Source organism: Hypanus sabinus, chromosome 2, assembly GCF_030144855.1.
Source record: "Hypanus sabinus isolate sHypSab1 chromosome 2, sHypSab1.hap1, whole genome shotgun sequence".
In the NCBI taxonomy this organism is placed as follows: domain Eukaryota; kingdom Metazoa; phylum Chordata; class Chondrichthyes; order Myliobatiformes; family Dasyatidae; genus Hypanus; species Hypanus sabinus.
Genome location: NC_082707.1, coordinates 136,681,425 through 136,702,356, shown reverse-complemented (window position 1 = coordinate 136,702,356; position 20,932 = coordinate 136,681,425). Strand labels below are relative to the sequence as shown.

General features: G+C 41.0%; 1 protein-coding gene across 2 annotated transcripts in view; it reads right to left on the bottom strand.

Annotated features, from left to right (window-relative positions):
* Positions 1-20,932, bottom strand: part of fmn1 (formin 1) — a 279,413-nt gene that overhangs the window by 173,063 nt on the left and 85,418 nt on the right. For both annotated transcript variants that reach the window (XM_059955635.1, XM_059955642.1), the window contains one exon: positions 16,031-16,181. In XM_059955635.1, the coding sequence (XP_059811618.1) occupies positions 16,031-16,181 (151 nt within the window). The remainder of the gene's footprint in view (positions 1-16,030; positions 16,182-20,932) is intronic.

Below are 20,932 nucleotides of genomic sequence, written 5' to 3'. Positions count from 1 at the left end.
TGTGGGACCTTATTAAAGGCTTTCTGAAAGTCCAGGTACACTACATCCACTGGCTCTCCCTTGTCCATTTTCTTAGTTACATCCTCAAAAAATTCCAGAAGATTAGTCAAGCATGATTTCCCCTTTGTAAATCCATGCTGATTCAGATCTATCCTGTTACTACTATCCAAATGTGCCGCTACTTCATCTTTTATAATTGACTCCAGCATCTTCCCCACCGCTGATGTCAGGCTAACTGGTCCATAATTTCCTGTTTTCTCTCTCTCTTCTTTCTTAAAAAGTGGGATAACATTAGCTACCCTCCAATCCTCAGGAACTGATCCTGAAACTATAGAACATTGGAAAATGATTACCAATGCATCCACAATTTCTAGAGCCACCTCCTTAAGTACCCTGGGATGCAGACGATCAGGCCTTGGGGATTTATCAGTCTTCAGTCCCATCAGTATACCCAACACCATTTTCTGCCTAATGTGAATTTCCTTCAGTTCCTCCATTACCCTAGGGTCCTCTGGCCACTACTACATCTAGGAGATTGTCTGTGTCTTCCCTAGTGAAGACAGATCCAAAGTACCTGTTCAACTTGCCTGCCATTTCCTTGTTCCCCATAATAAATTCACCTGTTTCTGCCTTCAAGGGCCCAACTTTGGTCTTAACTAATTTTTTCCTCTTCACATACCTAAAGCTTTTACTATCCTCCTTTATATTCTTAGCTAGCTTACTTTCGTACCTCATCTTTTCTCCCTGTATTGCCTTTTTAGTTATCTTCTGTTGCTCTTTAAAAGTTTCCCAATCCTCTGGCTTCCCGCTCATCTTTGCTATATTATACCTCTTCTCTTTTATTTTTAAACTGTCCTTGACTTCCCTTGTTAGCCACGGTCGCCACCCTACTTCCCTTAGAATCTTTCTTCCTCTTTGGAATGAACTGATCCTGCACCTTCTGTATTATTCCCAGAAATACCTGCCATTGTTGTTCCACTGTCATCCCTGCTAGTCAGCTTTGGCGAGTTCCTCCCTCATGGCTCCACAGTCCCCTTTGCTCAACTGTAATACTGACACTTCCGATTTTCCCTTCTCCCTCTCAAGTTGCAGATTAAAACTTATCATATTATGGTCACTACCTCCTAATGTCTCCTTTACCTTGAGTTCCCTTATCAAATCCGGTTCATTATACAACACTAGATCCAGAATTGCCTTCTCCCTGGTAGGCTCCAGTACAAGCTGCTCTAAGAATCCATCTCAGAGGCACTCCACAAACTCCCTTTCTTGGGGTCCAGTACCAACCTGATTTTCCCAGTCTACCTGCATGTTGAAATCCCCCATTACAACTGTAGCATTACCTTTGTGACATGCTAATTTTAGCTCTTGATTCAACTTGCACTCTGTATCCAGGCTACTATTTGGGGGCATGTAGGTAACTCCCATTAGGGTCCCTGCTTCCCCTTCCCCACCCCTTGACCTTTCCTTTGATTGGTTTTTCACCTGGCACCTACCAGCTTTCTCCTTCCCACCCTCCCCCCCACCTTCTTTATGGGGCCCCTGCCCCCTCCTTCTTCAGTCCTGACGAAGGGTCTTGGCCCGAAGTGTTGACTGCTCGTTTCCACGGATGCTGTCCAACCTGCTGAGTTCCTCCTGTGTGTTTGTACGTGTTGATTTGACCACAGCATCTGCAGTGTGTTTTGTGTTTCCCATTAGGGTCTTTTTGCCCTTACAATTTCTCAGTTCTATCCATACTGACTCTACATCTCCTGATGCTATGTCACCCCTCGCAAGGAACTGAATTTCATTCCTCACCAGCACAGCCACCCCACCCCCTCTGCCCACCTGTCTGTCCTTTCGATAGGATGTACACCCTTGAATATTCATTTCCCAGCCCTGGTCCTCTTGCAGCCATGTCTCTGTTATTCCTACAACATCATACTTGCCAATTTCTAATTGAGCCTCCAGCTCATCCACTTTATTTCTTATACCTCGGGCATTCATATATAATTCTTTTAATCCATTGCTCCCCTTGCTTTTCACATCGATCCCCATTGTATTTGGCCATACTCTCTGATCCCTTCCTGAGCTTTCTGCCCCTTTAATTCTGTAGTCTTTCTTAACTTTTCTTATTCTCTTTTTCCCTTTAACTCCATCCTTATATTTCCAGTTTGTCTCCTCCCCCCACTTATTAATTTAAACACACCCGTGTAGCAGTGGCAAACCTGCCTGCCAGAATGCTGGTCCCCCGCCTGTTAAGGTGCAACCCATCTCCTTTGTACAATTCATCCTTACCCCAAAACAAATCCCAGTGGTCTAAGAATCTAAAACCCTGCTTCCTGCACTAGCTCCTCAGCCATACGTTGAGATCCTATATCTCCCTGTTCCTGTCCTCAACAGCACGAGGAACTGGAAGCAAACCAGAGATAACCACCCTGGAGATTCTCTGAAGTCATGCTGCAGAATTTCATTCCTCTTCTTCCCAATGTCATTAGTGCTGACATGCACTACCACTTCCGGCTGTTCACCATTGAGGATGCCCTGCATTCGGTCTGTGATGTCCTGGATCCTGGCTCCAGGGAGGCAACACGCCATCCTTAAATCCCGCTTGTTGCCGCAGAAACCCCTTTCTGTACCTCTCACTATGGAGTCCCCTACTACCATGGCTGTGCCTGATGTCTGCCTCTTCGGCTTTGCTTCAGTGCCAATTTTTGACTCGCAGATCTTGTCCACCTCCCAGACTGGCAGTGTCTTCTGTCCCGACAGCTTCCAAGAGGGTGAACCTGTTTTCAAGAGACACATCCCTCGGGGTCTCCTGTACTTCAAGCATCCACCCCTTCCTCATCGTCACCCCCCCCTTCTCTCTCCGGTATCTTCTGTGTAATGATCTTGCAGTAGGTCCTGTCCAGAAAACTCTCATTTTCCCGGATGAACCTGAGGTCATCCAGTTGCCTCTCCAGTGCCCAAACACGATCCTTCAGGAGCTGAACCTGGACACGCTTCTCACAATTGTAGCAGCCAGAGGCACTATCAGTGTCCCTGACCTCCCACATTAGGCAAGCATCACACTGAATCAGTTTACCTGTCATCTCTTCACCACCTCTCACCCTCTCCAACTGTGGCGTAGTCTCCTCCCTCAGCCTCTTCGCTGAAGACTCTCAAGCCAAAGACTCGCACTTTCCTCACAAGGCATTTCCCTCGACAAGGCCGCTCCCCGAGTCAGAGCCTCAAAGCTCCACTCCTTTACTGGCCCACTCACTCACTGGCCACTTTCCACTCATGGTAGCATACATGAGGAAATCTGAAGATGCTGGAAATTCAAGCAACACACACAAAATGCTGGTGGAATGCAGCAGGCCAGGCAGCATCTATAGGAAGAAGTACAGTCGACGTTTCAGGCTGAGACCCTTCGTCAGGACTCAAGGTAGCATAGCGATTAGTGTGACGCTATTGCGGCTCAGGGTGTCAGAGTTCAATTCTGGTGTTCTCTGAAAGCAGGTTTGTACATTCCTTCCTGTATGCACATGTTTCCCTACCACAGTCCAAAGACGTACTGGTTAGTAGGTTAATTGGTCATTGTAAATTTTCCCGTTACTAGGCTAGAGTTAAATTGGTGGGTTACTGGGTGACGCGGTTCAAAGTGTTGAAAGGCCTGTTCCACGCTGTATTGCTAAATAAAATAAAGTAAATGAAATGATGCCCCATTCGCCAAGATGTTGTTCATCAATTTCAGATTGGCGGTTAACACGAACATGCCTAGAGGTTAGAGGATAATCCATCCTCATTGGGAATCAACACACCTCTTTGTAACTGGATCTTGGGCTTCTTAATGGTAAGACGTCAGACAATTTGAATTGGGGACAACATCTCAAACTCCATCATGCTGAGGAATGGTGCACTCCAGGGTTGTGTGCTCAGCCTGCTACTGTCCATGCTGATTACTCACGAATGCACTGCCAGATTCAGCTCAAACCGCATCATCAAGCTCACTGATGATATTACAGTGGTTGGCCTCATCAGCAACAATGATGACTTGGCTTACAGAGAGAAGGTAGAGAGGCTTGTTAAATGGCGTGGGAACAATAACTTGAATCTCAGTGTGGACAAGAGAAAAGAGATGATAGTGGACTTCAAGAAGGCATAGTGTGACCACTCTCCATTGCAGTGGAGAAAGTGAAGAGCACCAAGTTCCTTGGGGTGCACATATTGGATGATCTAACCTGGACCCACAATACCACTTTACTCGTCAATAAGGCACAGCAGCATCTACACTTTGAGGTGATTGAAACATGCAAGGCTCGTCACCCCCATTCTAACAACTTTCTACAGGAGCACCACTGAGAATATCCTTTCTGGCTGCATCATTGTGTGGTATACAAACTGCAAGGCATCAGATTACAGACTACAGAGGACAGTAGCAGCTGTCGAGAAGATAATTAGATTCACCCTCCCCCCCCCACCCAGTTACAACATCTACCAGGAGTCTTGCAGACAAAGGGCCCAAAGATTGCTACCACCCATTCCACAACTTTGACCCACTACTGTCAGGAAGGAGGTACCGGAGCATCATGATTAGGACTGCCAGACCGGTAACAACTTCTTCCCTCAGGCCATGAGACTAAGGAATACCCTGCCACCACTGTGGTCTCATCACTAGGACAGCAAGCTGTTTACTGCTTTCTGTAATGTTTAAATGTTTACCTGTGCTACACACCACATGCATTTTGAATTATATTTTAAGAACTTACTTAGGGTAATATTTTGTTTTATGTGTGATATATGTATTGTGGGTGCACATGGTCCAGAGTTGTACCATACGTACAATAAGATGCCAATAAGTTTGAACCTGAATTTTTATCAATGCATTATATATACTGTATCTTATCTGGATGCATCACAACAACTGCTCTGCCCACGACCACAAGAAACTTCAGATTTGTGGACACAGCTCAGCACATCATGCAAATCAACCTTCCCTCCATGACCTCCATTTACACTTCTTGTTCCTTGGAACATCAGCCAGCATAATTAAAGGCAGCACTTCACTATACTTTCTTCTTTATCCCCCATCTTATCAGGTAGAAGATACAAAAAACCTGAAAGCACATACTACAAGGCTCAATAACAGCTTCAATAAGACTACTGAGTAAACCCCCAGCATGGTAAGATGGACTTCATCACACTCCCTACTCTCTTTATAGCCTTGCATCTTATTGTCTGCCTGCAATGCACTCTCAGTAACTGTAACATTTTATTCTGCATTCCATTACGGTTTTACTTTTACTACCTCAATGCACTACAGTAATGAAATTATGTATATGGACAGTATGCAAAACAAGTCTTTCACTGTGGTGACAATAATAAACCAAAATACAAATTACCAAAGATGCTGTTATTGGTAGTCTTAAAGCAGATTGATGATGGCTCCGTCTGTCTAAGTAGGCAATGGATGCACCCGGTTTAGGACTGGGCGCAGACCTGGGCGATGAATATGGAGATCCTGGGCTGCCCAGACATCAAGATCCCCCTCTTGCCCTCACGGATGTGGTCCAAAGGAATGCAAAGCAGTACATTTGGCATCAGCTTGGCTGCAGGAACTGCTGGGAGGTGACGTGATACATCATCCAACCGCCTTAGGGGCTCCACTCCGTGTTTACTCCTTACCCTTCTCTTCTCCCGATGATACCCACAAGGCAGTGGGATCCGTAACCCTGGATAGGAACCCATACCGGGTACCGTCAACCGGACTTGTGTAAGACGGATCATCACGCCCTGTAGTGGCGACATATGGAGCCACTAGCTACTACCCACAGCATATAAAGGTGGTTAGTTACTAGGAACTGAAAAGTTCATTCTTGCACTTTATGGGGAGCTAGGGAAGAAATTGTGGAGGCCCTTGCAGATATATTTGTGTTATCTTAAGCCATGGGTGAAGTTCTGAAAGACTGGACTGCAGCTAATACTGTATCATTATTTAAAAAAGGCAGCAAAGACAAGCCAGGTGAGCCTCATACCATGGTGGCTAAATTACAGGAGAGGAACCTGAGGGATAGGATTTATTTATTTACTGAGATACAGTGAGAAATAAGCCCTCATGAGCCTTTGAGCCAAGTCGCCCAGCAACACCCCCCCACCCCCGATTTAATCCTAGCCTAATCGCAGGACAATTGACAATGACCAATTAACCTAGCAACCGCAATGTCTTTGGACAGTGGGAGGAAACCTGAGGAAAGCCATGCAGTCACAGAGAGAACGTCCAAACTCCATACAAACAGTGGTGGGAATTGAACCCAGTCTCTGGTACTGTAAAGTGTTGTGTTAACCACTATGCTACTGTGCTGCCCCAGTCAGTATTTGGATAGACAAGGACTGATCGGGGGTAGTCAGCATGGCTTTGTGCTGGGGAATCTGTTTAAGTTTTTCAAAGTGATAAAACATAAGCAAAGTAGTGGATGTTGATCAAATGGACTTCAGCAAGCCCACTGATAAGGTCCTGCATCGAAGGCTCGTCTGAAAGGTTACATTGCAAAGGCTCCAGTGAGAGCCAGCTAAGTGGATACATAATTGGCTTGTTAGGATGGAGAGTGATGGTGGGAGGTTGTTTGTTAGACTGGCGAGTGTCTGTTCTCACTGCTGTTCCCACTCTTTCATTACATATAAGCAGTTTGAAGAAGTGGCACAGTTAACACCTGAGAGGAATAGTTCGAGGCATAAGACATGCAGACACCAAAATCAGGTTTAATATCACTAGCATACACTAAATAAGTAGGTGGTACTGTAGACAGCGGAGGTTATAAAAAATTATAGGGGCTTCTCGATCAGCTGGGTAAGTGGGCTGAGAAATGGTAAGTTGCATTCAATTCAATTAAGTGTTAAGTGTCGCATTTTGGAAGGTAAACTAGGGTAGGACTTTTAAAGGGAAAGAAAGTTCCTAGGTTAAGGAACTTATTCCATGAAGTGGGCAGAGATATAATAACAAAATGTAATAGACATCTGTACAGGTAAATGGATAGGAAAAATTTACATGGATGTGTGCTTAACTTTTATAGGCATCTTAGCATGGATAAGATGGGGCAAAGGACCAGTTTTCATGCTGTATTATCTATGACTGTATAATCTGAACTCTTAACATGCTTTAATGTTAAGGCTGATGTCAATATTAGTGCTAAGGTTTCTTACTTTTTCCCTACATGGGAGATCAATATACTCCAGCCATCATATCAGAAGCAGTTATCCCAGCAATAGAATCATAGAGCCAGAATCTTTCCTTCCCCACTATTCTCACTCTTCATTTCCAAAGGGGTGATGCTCAGCTAGCTTTATCCTCCACTCATGATCCCTGTAGCAAAGGCAAGCGGTCATCACAGGAGGAGGAATTAGAACCTAGGCCAGAGGAAGAGAACAAGTATACAGCAGGTTCACATCAGACCACCACAGAAACAGAATAAAGGAGAAAAACCAGGCTGTACAGTAACAGACATTAACCAATATTGATCCACTTCCTGGAGTAAATGCTTTTGGAGCTGTCCAAGTCTCACATTATATTAGGTAAAGCATGAGAAACTAATGATTTCATGCCTTTAGGAAAATACAAAATTTCATTAATTGACAAGTGGACCAATATTAAGAAAGATCTAATGCAGGGTCAGTGACCTTAACCATGAACTTCTTTTCTCTGTTCACAGATGCTGCCTAACTTGCTGAATATTTCAAGTCTTCTTTGCTTGAATTTCATATTTGCAGAATCCAGTTTTTCTTTTGCCTCGGGAAAGAATATGTTGTCATCATAAACTCAAGAAATGAGATAATCATTTACTTGCTGTTTTTTGAGGAGTTTAGAATGAGTTAAGGCAATGTGCACTTATATGGTACTAATACATTCAACCAGTGGCAATAGCTGTGTTACTATGGAGAGGAAAGAAAGTTGTCTTGTTTTCTGGGAGAAGACTGGTGGTTGAAAGAAGTATCTAATGTTATAAGAAGAGGGGAAGAGAAATTGGGGCTGTGGTATAAAAATAGATATGTTCCCTCAAAGCACCTATTTAAGCAATGGCATGTGCTGCGATGTCTCACTTAATAAATGCTTTAAGAACTTCCTGTTACTTCTCTTCCATAATAACTGCATTCAGAAGTATATCCACTGGGATTTCCACACCTGTTCCTGACCACTATTAACATTAAATGGGACAAATCAGAACTTTTCTCATGGGTGATCTTGTGTAAAACAAACAGGTGCCTAATAGAATTGAAGATGAACTTCAATAAAAAATAAATTAGTTGCCATATACTGCAAAAATTGATTGTATTGTCAGGGTCAAACATGGATGTTGTGTTCTAGTTGTCTATGCAAGCCAGGACAGAACAATTTGGAGAGCAAGTTGTCTCCCACACTGTTGTTGAATCCAAAGAAACAGCATAGACCAATACAGTTTGGCATCAGTGGCATTGCAGGAGTTGCCACTCAGTGTTGAACTCAACACAGGATTGCCTTAGGGACTCAAGTCCCAAACTTTTCCCTTGGGGTTTACTTCCAAAACCTTCCCCATGAGTGAATATAGCCTCAAGGTAGTGGAGGATTGAGATCAGAGTTTTCCTTCTCCTTGGTAAGCTGCCAACCACACCCTGACATGCCACATCTGCCTGGAATGGTTGGTTTTAAGCCGCCAGTAACTCACCTTTGCCCCTTTTCCTGTCAATAGAAATGATTCTGCCAGGTTTAGGAGCTAAGCCGTACATGAAGGCCAGGAGGTGGACTTAGTTGTCAAAAGCTATTTAAGATGAATGCCATTGGGAACATTTAATAGGTCATGTGAGCTGATCCTCATGACACCCAACCCACACCCCCCCTGCCTTCACTCCCAGTTATGATAACCTTAAGGAACCCAATTTTAATGAAGCTAGCAGAAATATTTTAAAAAATCAAGGTTAACCAATCCCAGAGAAATCACTTAACACAATTCCTGAGATTCTACTGATTCTTCTTTCTTATAAATGGCTGCTATGCAAGCTGTATCTCCTTCATTGGACACTGTTATTGGAGATACAGAAGCTAGTTCCAAAGATTTTGAAGAACTCTTGCTTTAAGATCAGGATCAGTCGTGGGTCACAGGGCTAACATTCCTACCTACTATATTTCTTCCTGCTCTGTCACTACTGTGCAGTTTCAACCCACAGCAAGCAAATGTAGATTAAAAGTAAACTTATACAGTTACTTTAATGAAATCCAAGATGAGGCAATAAGATTCACAGAATCATAGAGATCTACAGCACATTACAGGCCCTTTGGCCCGCAATGTTGTGCTGACCACATAACCTTTTCTAGAAACTGCCTAGTATTAACTTACTGGATATCCCTTTATTTTTCTAAGCTCCATGTACCTATCTAAAAATCTCTTAAAAGATCCTATTGTATCCGCCTCTACCACTGTCATTATCAATGCATTTCCCGTACCCACCACTCTCTGTGTAAAACACTTAACTCTGACATCCCCTTTGTACCTACTTCCAAGCACCTTAAATCTATGCTTCCTCGTGTTAGCCATTTCAACCCTGGGGAAAAAGCCTCTGGCTATCCACATGATCAATGCCTCTCATCATCTTATACACCTCTATCAGGTCACTTCTCATCCTCCATCACTCCAAGGAGAAAAGGCCAAGTTCGCTCAACCTATTCTTGTAAGGCATGCACTCCAATCCAGGCAACATCCTTGTAAATCTCCTCTGCACTCTCTCCATAGTATCCACATTCTTCCTGTGGTGAGGTAAACAGAACTGAACACAGTACTCCAAGTGGGGTCCAACTAAGGTCTTATATAGCTTTAACATTACCTCATGGCTCTTGAACTCAATCCCATAGTTGATGAAGGCCATCACATCATATGCCTTCTTAACAACACTATCAACCTGCATCTTGATCCAATTTAAAACCTCATGCAGTGGATTGGTTTCATCTGTTGAATATGAAATATACATTTGGAGTTATGGATTGAAATCCCACATGCAGTGTTATATTGCTCTTCATACTCCACAATACTATTGAAATGCAGATGTTATTATTTTATACTTTTAGATTGTTTAAGTTTTATTATTTTTTTGTTGTTGGCATATTATGCAATAAAAATCCATAGTTTTAACAGACTTACCAGGTTATTTCTGAAGGATACAAAATGGTTATCTGTCAACTAAAAGATCTAAAAATTCTTGAAAAGCCAAAAAGCTGCAGATACTGAAAATCTGAAATAAAAACCAAAAATATGCTGGAAATGCTCAGCACACCAGGCAGTATCTATGAAAAGGGGAACAGTATTAGCATTTCAACTCGATGACACTTCATTGGATCTGACTTCTTTCTTCCAGATGCTGGAAACTGAAGTGAAGGCAATTTTTTCAATTATGCATTGAAAGGTTCATTCAATCATCAGAAGCAAAACATCTGTATCTGTTTTCCACATTTATAGCCATACTTATGTTAGAAAGTATCAGATGTACTTGATTTTCAATCCTTTAACTTCTGAAAAGAAATGTTCAGCATATTCTGAGGTTTGGAGGGGTGTCTAAGGGTGTATATAACAGAAGGCCATAGGTCATAGGAGCAGAAGTAGGCCATTTGGCCCATTGAGTCTGCTCCTCCATTCAATAATGGCTGATTCTTTTCTCCCCTCCTCAGCCCCACTCTCTGGCCTTCTCTGCTTTCGATGTCATGTCCTATCATGCTCTGCCCTAAATACACCCAATAATTTGGCCTTCACAGCTGCCTGTGGTAATAAGGTTTCAATGACATCCCACCCCCCTATCCTTCTAAATTCCGCGAGTATAGACCCAGAACTATCAAATGTTCCTTGTATGATAACCTTTTCATTCCTGCAATCATCCTTGTGAACCTTCTCTAAACCCTCTCCAATGCTAGCAAATCTTTTCTTAGATGAGGACCCCAAAACTGTTCACAATACTCAAGGGGAGGCCTCACCAGTGCCTTATAAAGCCTCAGCATTACATTCCTGCTCTTGTATTCCAGACTTTTTGAAATGAATGCTAACACTGACTCACCCTACAAGTTAACCTTTACGGTGTTCTGCACAAGGACTCATAAGTCCCTTTGCATCTCAGATTTTTGGATTTTCTCCCTGTTTAGAAAATTGTCTGTTCATTTATTTCTTTATCAAAGTGCATAACCATGCCTTTTCCAATATTGTATTTAATTTGCCACCTTCTTGCCCATTCTCCTGATCTTTCTAAGTCCTTCTGTAGCCTACATGTTTTCTCAACACTACCTGCGCCTCCACCAATCTTTGTATCATCTGCAAACATGGCAACCAAATAACCTATTTCATCATCTAAATCATTGATATACAGCATAAAAAATGCAGATCCAACACTGACTCCTGTGGAACACCACTAGTCATTGGCAGCCAACCAGACAAGGGTCCTTTTATTCCCTCTTGCTGCTTCCTACCCATCAGCTAATTCTCCAACCATGCCAGTAACTCTCCAGTAATACCATGGGCTCTTAACTTGGTAAGCAGCCTCATATGTGGCACCTTGTCAAAGTCCTTCTGAAAGTCCAAATATACAACATCTGCTACATCCACTTTATCTATCCTACTTGTAATCTCCTCAAATAATTCCAACAGGTTTGTCAGGCAAGATTTTCTCTCAAGTAAACCATGCTGAATTTATCCCATTTTGTCCTGTGTCACCAAGTACTCCATAACCTCATCATTAACAATTGACTCCAACATCTTCCCACCTCTGAGGTCAAGCTAACTAACTGGTCTATAATTTCCTTTCTGTTGCCTTCCTCCTTTCTTAAAGAGTGAAGTGACTTTTGCAATTTTCCAGACTTCAGGCACCATGCCAGAATCCAATAATTTTTGAAAAGTCATTTCTAATGTCTCCACAATCTCTACTGCTACATCTTTCAGAAACCTTAGGTGCAGTTCATCTGGTTCAGGTGACTTGTGTATCCTTAGGTCTTACAGCTTTTTGAGCACCTTCTCCCTTGCAACTGCATTCACTTCTCTTCCCACACACCCTTTAACATCTGGCACACTGCTGGTGTCTTCCACAGTAAAGACTGATGGAAATACTCATTTAGCTCATTTGCCATCTCCTTAGCTGCCACTATGATTTCTCTGGCCTTATTTTCTAGCCGTGTGATATCCACTCAGATTTCTCTTTTTTTTACATACCTGAAAAAGCTTTTACTATCCACTTTAATATTGTTTGCTAGCTTGCTTTCATATTTCAGTTTTTCCCTCTTAATGAGTATTTTATCTGTTCTCTGTAGGTATTTTAAAAGCCTCCCAATCATCTATCTTCCCGCTAATTTTTGCTTTGTTGTGTGTAACACTACTGCTATGCTGTAGGTATTTCAGTTTTAGCAGATCTGTAAGAGCAACCTGTTCTACTTTCAGCCTGTTTGGGTTTGAGCTGAGATAAGGAGCTTTACTGTTCAATTTCGGAATGTGGTGTCAGCCAATCAGGATGGTGAAATTGGGAGGAGATTCCAAAGTTTTCTTTGTGACGAACACAGGTGTGGGTCAAGGACTTTGTTGCCAGCAGCTGGGAGAAGACAGGAGGAAAGGTGGTTGAGGAAGCCATCCCTGTTGCACAAGGTGAATTCTGCAGATCAATGGCTTCAAGAAGGATGGACCAATACTTCCATGGGAGAGCCTGTTTGTTTTGAATGACATTCAGAAGGTGCAATGTGTACATTGAAAACAATGGCTTCTGGAAGATTGGTACCACACCATACATATGTGACTACGTAAATATAATGGGCCCTTTTTGTTTTATCCTTTCCTTTCTTTAATAACTGATTGCTTAAGTTAACATTCTTAAATATGCTCCTCTATAAACGTATGCAGTGTACAATCTGTTATTTTTTGCTGACAGTCGATTGCCAATGGCAGCACATCACACAGCATTCAAACTAGGGTTTAGATGGGCGAGGCATCCCAACCTCACGGACTAAGTTGGACCAAAGTTGTATACACTCTAGACATAAGAAGCCTGAGCCCAGTGGCTGTTAGCAAGGGGCTAACGAGCTACATTTCCAGAGACACCCAGTAAAAACAGGGCTTCATATGCCCTCGCTTTTGCTTTTACATTAGCTTTGATGTCCTTTGACAGCCAAGGTTGTACTATTTTGCCATTTGAGTATTTATTTGTTTTTGGAATACAGTGCATCTATCCTGCACCTTTCTGATTTTCCCCAGAAACTCACGCCATTGCCGCTCTACTGTCATCCTTGCCAGCAGCTACTTCTAATTTACTTTGGCCAGCTCCTCTCTCATACCACTGTAACTTATTTTACTCCACTGAAATACTGCTATGTCAGACTTTACTTTCTCCTTATCAAATTTCAAGTTGAATTCAATCATATTGTGATCAATGCCTCCTAAAGATTCTTTTACCTTAAGCTCACAAATTACCTCCACTTCTTTACATAACACCCAATCCAGTATAACTGATCTCCTAGTAGGCCCAATGACAAACTGCTCCAAAAAGCTATCTCATAAACATTCCACAATCTCACTCGTGAGATCCATTACTGACCTGATTTTCCCCAATCGACCTGCATGTTGAAATCTCCCATTACTATCATGACATTGCCCTTTTCACACCTTTTCTGTCTCCTGTTGTAATCTGTGGTCCACATCCCAGCTCCTGTTATGTATAACTGCCATCAGAGATCTTTTACCCTTGCAGTTCTTTAACTTAATCCACAAGGATTCAACATCTTCCGATCCTATGTCACATCTTTCCTCTGATTTGATGTCATTGTCTACCAGCACAGCCACACCACTCCCTCTGCCTACCTTCCTATCCTTCTGATACAATGTGTAACCTTGGACATTCAGCTCCCAACTACAACCATCCTTCAGCCATGATTCAGTGATGGCCACAACATTAAACCTGACAAGAACAAGAAGATCATCATCCACCTTATTTCTTGTACTCTGTGCATTGAGATATGACACTTTGAGTACTGTATTTGCTACCCTTTTGGATTCCGTATGCCCAACGTACTAGTACTCACCCTACCAGCTGCAAATTTGTCTGATCATCAGGCTGCCTGCGTGCTACCTTTGCTTTTTTACCATCCGTCCTATCCTGAGTCCCTTCACTCAGGTTCCTACCCGCTGGCAACACAGACTAATATGTTTCTGTCTGCTGACTGCAGAAGTACTTTGAGGATGAATTTAACAATTCAACTCCTTCTAGAAACAATAGATCATCTTTGCAGAAAAAGCATGAAAAAAGCTGTCTGTAGGTAACATTTTACATGTAAGGTTATTAACTTGAAACATTAACTCACAAAGGCACAAGAAAGTAGGAGCAAGAAGGCCACCACGCCTCTCAAGCTTGCCCCATCATTCAACATGATCATAGCTAATCTATGCTGGCCTCAATTCCTCTTCTGCACTTGTTCTCCATGAACCTTAATTCCTTGATCTTTCAAACATTTCATTTCTACCTCTGTTGAGGGTAAACAATTCCAGAGGTCACTCTGAGATGGAATTTTGAAGCACCACTCTTTTAAATGACCTGCCTCTTGTCTCCACTTGCGACTCTCCATTAGTGAAAATATCTCAACATTCCCCCATTGCTATACACCTTGCTCACATGTGACTGGACTGCCAGACACCTGAGCAATCACACCATCACACTGGCCAATGACATGACAGTGGTGGGGATTATCACTAACTACAATGAGACAGCCTACAGAGAGGAGGTGGAAGAGCTCTAAGCCTGGTGCCAGGCAAATAACCTTTTCCTCAATGTCAACAAGACAAAGGAGATGGCTCTTGACCTCAGGAGAACTCGCAGCACTTACCCCCATCCCTTACACCAGCAGCATAGCAGTTTCAGACTTCTGGGAATGTACATCACACACAACCTCTCATGATCCCAAGATATATTCTCCACAGTCAAAAAAGCTCACCAATGCCTCTGCTTTCAGAGGAGGCTGAAGAGAGCCAGACTTCGCACATCCATACTGAATGTCATTTCACAGATGTGCAGTAGAGAGCATCTTAACAAGCTCCATCACTGCTTGGTACAGAAACTGCACAGGAAGGATCTGCAATGGGTAGTCAAAATTGAAAATATATCATGGGCACCAGCCTACCTGCCACCAAGGACATATATTTATAAAAAGTTGGCAGAAATGGGCCAATAACATCATAGCAGATCCCACACATGCTGTACATAGACTGTTTGTCCCACTCCCATCAGGGAGGGGGCTACATAGCATCCAGGCCAGGGCCATCAGACTCAAAAACAAGCAGTAAGGCTGATCAACACCTCCACCCACCAAGTCTACCACTATTTTATTATTTCTCAACTATCACCTTATGTACATCCTAACGTTACTTCATGAAGTTACAATCAAACCATGTATATAACCTATTATGGTGTGTTTATTATTATCATTATTATTATGTTCTTTATTTAACATGTTTCCTTTTGTGCTGCATCAGATGTCGAGTAACAATGATTTCATTCTCTTAATGCCTGTGTACAGGAAATTGCATTAAACAATCTTAAATCTGTGAAACACCTATTAGATCTGATATGTTTGAATTAGGACATCTTATTACTTTTAAAAGGTCATTTTTTTTTATCTCCACGTAAGAAAGTACCTTACTCAATACAGCAGAAAGTACCTCGCTCAATAAATGTGCATAATTTGCTGAGCATTATCTGCAATTTCTGTTACATTTAAGGCTAAATTTCATTGTTGAAACTGGAGATAGGTTGTCTTGTTCAGGCAGAGTAAATGATTTTCTTGCCGTGTTTTAGTTCTGCTATGTTACAACTTGGCAGCAATTCCAAAGAAATATAAATTTAAAGATGAAAAATTCATGATGTGGAATAACATTGTGAAAAATGACCATTGAGATATGTTAACTGAAAAAGTAAAATTAATGTGATTATAAGTAGTTTCATGCCACTGCAGTCCTAAAATAATTGTTTTATAATTTCAAAAGTAGATTGTCATCTATATCTGTACCCACTGTTAAGGACTCATAAAAAGTTAACTAACCTTTTTTGTTTTGTTTGTCTTTTGATAGGTGTCTGATAACGGCTTCTTTTTTTCCTTTGTTGCTGCTTTCGAGAAAAGTTCTTCAAATTTTTCAGCATCTTGGATACAAGGTTCTTCCAATGATTCCCAAATTGTTGACACTTCAGCATCACTAAGGTAACAGAGTAAATAATTATTTATAATATACTGGACTTAAAGTACTCAACCTACAAGATAGATGTATTGCTTTAACATAAACAGTTCATTAAGTGCAGTAATAGAAAGCAAAGCAAATTAAAAATTAAGCTGTGACACAAACCTTTATGGAAACTTACATTTAGTTTATTTAGGAAAATGTGAGGCTGAATCTAAACTTTAATCACAGCAGATCATTCAAGATAGCACGCTGACTCAAAAAAAATGTTCAATTTGAAACATGCAAGCAGAAATTTGTCAAAAGCGTCCAATTTTTGGGTAACTGGTTGACTTCCCAATGTACCAACAAGGCAGGCAAATTCATATATTTGTTATCCTTCGTCCTGACCAAGGGTCTCGGCCTGAAACATTGATTGCTCGTTTCCACGGATGCTGCCCAACCTGCTGAGTTCCTCCAGCTTGTTGCACGTGTTGCTATATATTTGTTATAATTGTTATGAATCAGATTTTTTACCATCCACCTAACTGATAAAGGTCAATGCACTGCCATTTAGCAATTCATTTAAAACAGGCAACCAATTTTATTGCATATGCAAGTTAGAAAAAAAATCTGTTTGACATTTAACAGCAGGAATGTTTGAGGGGCATTTAGACAGGCAGGAGGAGAGGAGACAGATCATATGCAGGCAGGTGGAATTTCTTATATTGACATGATAGAACAAAACCATAGTTCCTTTGTTGCACTGCTCTATGTTCTATGTAATGAAGTGGGCATCGATCCACTCCTCTCCATCCGATTACATCCTAGTTTTGTTTACTCAGGGGATTTTGTTAGTTTTGAAGTGGTTCAGTCATATTTATATTTTGCTGGCAGTCAGTTTAGAATCAGAAATAAATGCTGCAATTGCCCATGACCTATAAATGAACAAGAGGGTAATAAGCACTGTTATCACATGTCTCGTCTCACAATTGACTTGAGGATCTGGCATTTTCCTAATGATCCTCCCGACTTTAATCACAGACTCCTGCTCATCTTCCTCCAATATACAAGTGGTTGGCCATTGTAATTGCATAACAAAACCTTTCTGGTTCTTGTTCTACTAACATTTTCTGATTTTTTAAAAAAAGATCTGTAATCTCTCAAAATACTACAGCATCAACAATGAAACTCTGATGGTTCCCCGCCCTCCACCGCCCCCTGCCTCTGAAAGAAACATATTAGAGTGTGGAAGAGAAAGAGAACTTGCAATTAAAACTGCTTGGAGCTTGTATTTTTGAAACTATATCCATTCAAGTCATTGGGTCAGAACAGAAATATAGAGTAATACTGTATTTGGTATACAGAAGATATTAATTGGAATTAGGAAGTGTGATATGATATTAATCTGAAATGATAATTTTCTCTGGCTATATAAAGTATATTTTGGATAAATGCATAAATTACCTAATGGAATATACTTTCTAGGACAGTCATCAAATTGCTGTTAAGTTGAAAGCTGTGGCAGTGAACAAGACATTGCAGTACAGGCAAATATTACAGGTAAAAGGAATTGAGAAAACTTGGAATGAAGAATGTTCTTACAGCATCATCAAATGTGCTTTTTTCAAATAACATATAGTATGTCAAAGTCCTGTATAGATTTCTATTCATATATTCCATTGTAAATTGACAATTTAGCATTTGTAACACTATGATCATAAAGATAATCAGAAAAATACAGGGTTGGCAAACATGTGCCCTAAATGACTCTTTTCTGCTCATTTCTATGGAACTGCAACACAAGTCCAGCCACAGCAGCTGGAAAGTTTTCATCCACAGCAACATAACTTACAATTCCAGATAGTTGTTTTCATCCTTTCTGGATAACTAAAACAATATCCATTCTATTTTCTCATTGGGTCTTCTCCATAAGAAAGGGCAGTTGGACGAGGAGTACTGTAAAATGTTCTGTTTGTGCTTTGTAACTTGTTGCTATTAAACCAATAGGTCTTACAAGGAAATGATGCATCTGGTGCAACATAAATATAGTGCCAAAATAATATTTTTGAACTAACTCAACCTTAATTGTTTCAAATCTATTATAATGCAGTAAAAAGGCTATTTTTATTAATTGTGAATATGTCCCTTGGGCCAATATTACATACGTTAAATAAGCAGGCTTTCTCCATCATATTAAGAAGCAGTTTAATTTTATGCCTCAAATAAATTTCACTAAATGTATTTGTACAACTTTAGGAACATTTACAAACAAAGCAGTTCAAAATGCCTTGTAAAAACTGTAATTGGAACTTTCCACTCATTCACCATCAAAACGAGGAAAAATAGTCATGAACTCAATGACTGAGCAAGAATTACTTCAATGTTTGCAGAGCTGATAGAAATGGCCTTGTGTGAAAAACGTGGTTTCTTTCTGTACAATGTACAATGTGTGTTTGTGCGTGTGTGTGTGTGTGTTTGTGTATGTGTTCCACTCAGGTTAAAGATCATGGGCAATTAAGTAAGAGTGATAGATCGTTGCATATTGTGAGAACTGAGGGTTAAATGGAGAAGACAGAGGTTTTAAAAGCAAAGATCAGATCAGCATAATCTTATTGAATAGCAATAGAAGCCCAAGTGGCTGGATAGGCAAACCCATTTTTGCATTCCTGACAACAACTGACTGAAAAGAAAACAGTGTATATTTGCTATTGTAAAATTGTCATATATCCTTCCATCATTGAAATCATGCTTCATAAACATTACTAATCTGCATTAGACCTAAATCTTATGAACTTATTACTTCAAATTGATATTCACTAATGTATTTGAAATTTAGCATTGAAGCATCAGATCTATAACATCACAGCTTAAAATCTTTAATTCACTGGGGTAGAATTTCTACTTGGGGAATATCTGGTGATTTCTCACACCAACATAGAAATAGGTCCTTCAGCCCACCAATTCCAAGTCAATGCCAATCTTCAAGCAAACATTTACAATAATCCTACATTCAACCTATCTTAATCTGCACCCCCACCACCACCACAGATTCTATCACCAACCCACATAATAAAGCAATTTGTAGTAGCAGATTAACCCAACAAATGACACATCTTTTGAATGTGGGATGTGGTGGGAATGTGAGGACAATAAAATGGGTTGGAGAGGATTAATGTAAAAATGGGTGCTCAGTGTCTGGCATGGATGGCAGGCTGAAGAACTGCTGATGTACCGCTTTATGGCTCTAATACACTTAATGATTTAACACGCACATGGGTTTAAGATTCAGTTCTTACATTCTTCATACCAGCATGAATATTTTCCCATATTATTCATTGCCAAATGATTGTCCTTTCACTTATCTATTTCAGTTATGCTTCTTTATATCTGCTTCAAAACTTGTTTTTCTTACCATTTTTGTATCCTCAGCAAATATAGCTAAAGACTCTTGGTCTCCTCATCTAAGTCAATAATATACTGTAGATTGTAAATAGTTCAAATCTCAGCACCACTTCTCAATGCACATCAAAAATTTGTTTGACAATTTAAAAAGAATGCATTTATCCCAACTCTGCTTTCAGTGAGTTAGCCTGGAATAATGTTAACATACTCCTTCAGTGAACTCCAGAACTGTATTTCTTCACTGGGTACCTTCTGAAAATGCAAATCCACTGCAGCAATTGGTTAATTGGTTCCCTTCTATCCACCCTGCTTGTTACATTTTCAACGAACACTAAGAAGATGTGTTCAAGGGTCTTTTATATAGATACATAAATATGGAGGGAATGGAGTTCAATAGATCAAGTGCAGGCAGAAGAGATTTAGTTTAATTTTGCCGAAATTGTGGGCAGAAGGGTCAGTTCCATTGCTATCTAGGTTGATGTTCAATGCTGCTTGATGTTCCAACAAAGTTTCCCCTTTCATGTTGAGTTTACTTGAGTACATTATAATTTTTCAAATGTGCAGCATTTTTTGGCTATAAATGTCTGATTAACTGTCAAATAGTTACTGAGTTTTTACCCACTTCTTTTCTTGAATAACAGTATTAATACTTGTGATGGACAATTAAAGTGACAGACAATGAGTACCTCAGGGTCACCCTCATGGACTGGACTGAGTGGGACAAAGAATGGATGGTGGAAGGAGAAGTAGTTGAAAGATAAGTGTTGCATCACCTGCACTTGCAAGGGAATTGGTTGGTGGGAATGGAGATAGACTAGTTGCTAATGTAACAAGCCTACAGGCCCTTATTGCTATCCTGCTTATTCTTGTCCCACCCTGCCTCTTGAATGACTTTTTGTCATTCTCCCAGTTCCTCTGCCTTCCTGGTATTAATGCTGATGACAAACCATTCCATATAGGTGCTGATGATATGTCTTCCTCTTCTTAAACAGTGGCTTGCCCTTTGTCATTGTTATAAAAGCCCCTGACTGTATCACCTCATCAATTTCCCATGCTTCTACTCTCACCACCTGTCTTCCAGAACAGAGTAAGGATGGAATTCCTCTGGTCTTTCCACTTTACCAGCCTTCCAACAGGTCATTCTTTGCAACTTCCACCACCTTCAAGGAGATTTTACTACTACTGACATTATCCTTCTCCTCACCTTCAGCATTTTACAGGAAACACTCCCTTCATGACTTCCCTGTTTACTTCTCCATTCGCACCAACCACTTTCCCTTGCAGCTACAGACGATACAACACTTTTCCACCATCTCTGGTCCCAAACAGTCTTTTCCAGGTGAAGCAGAGATTCGCTTGCACTGCTTCCCATTTAGGGTACTGTA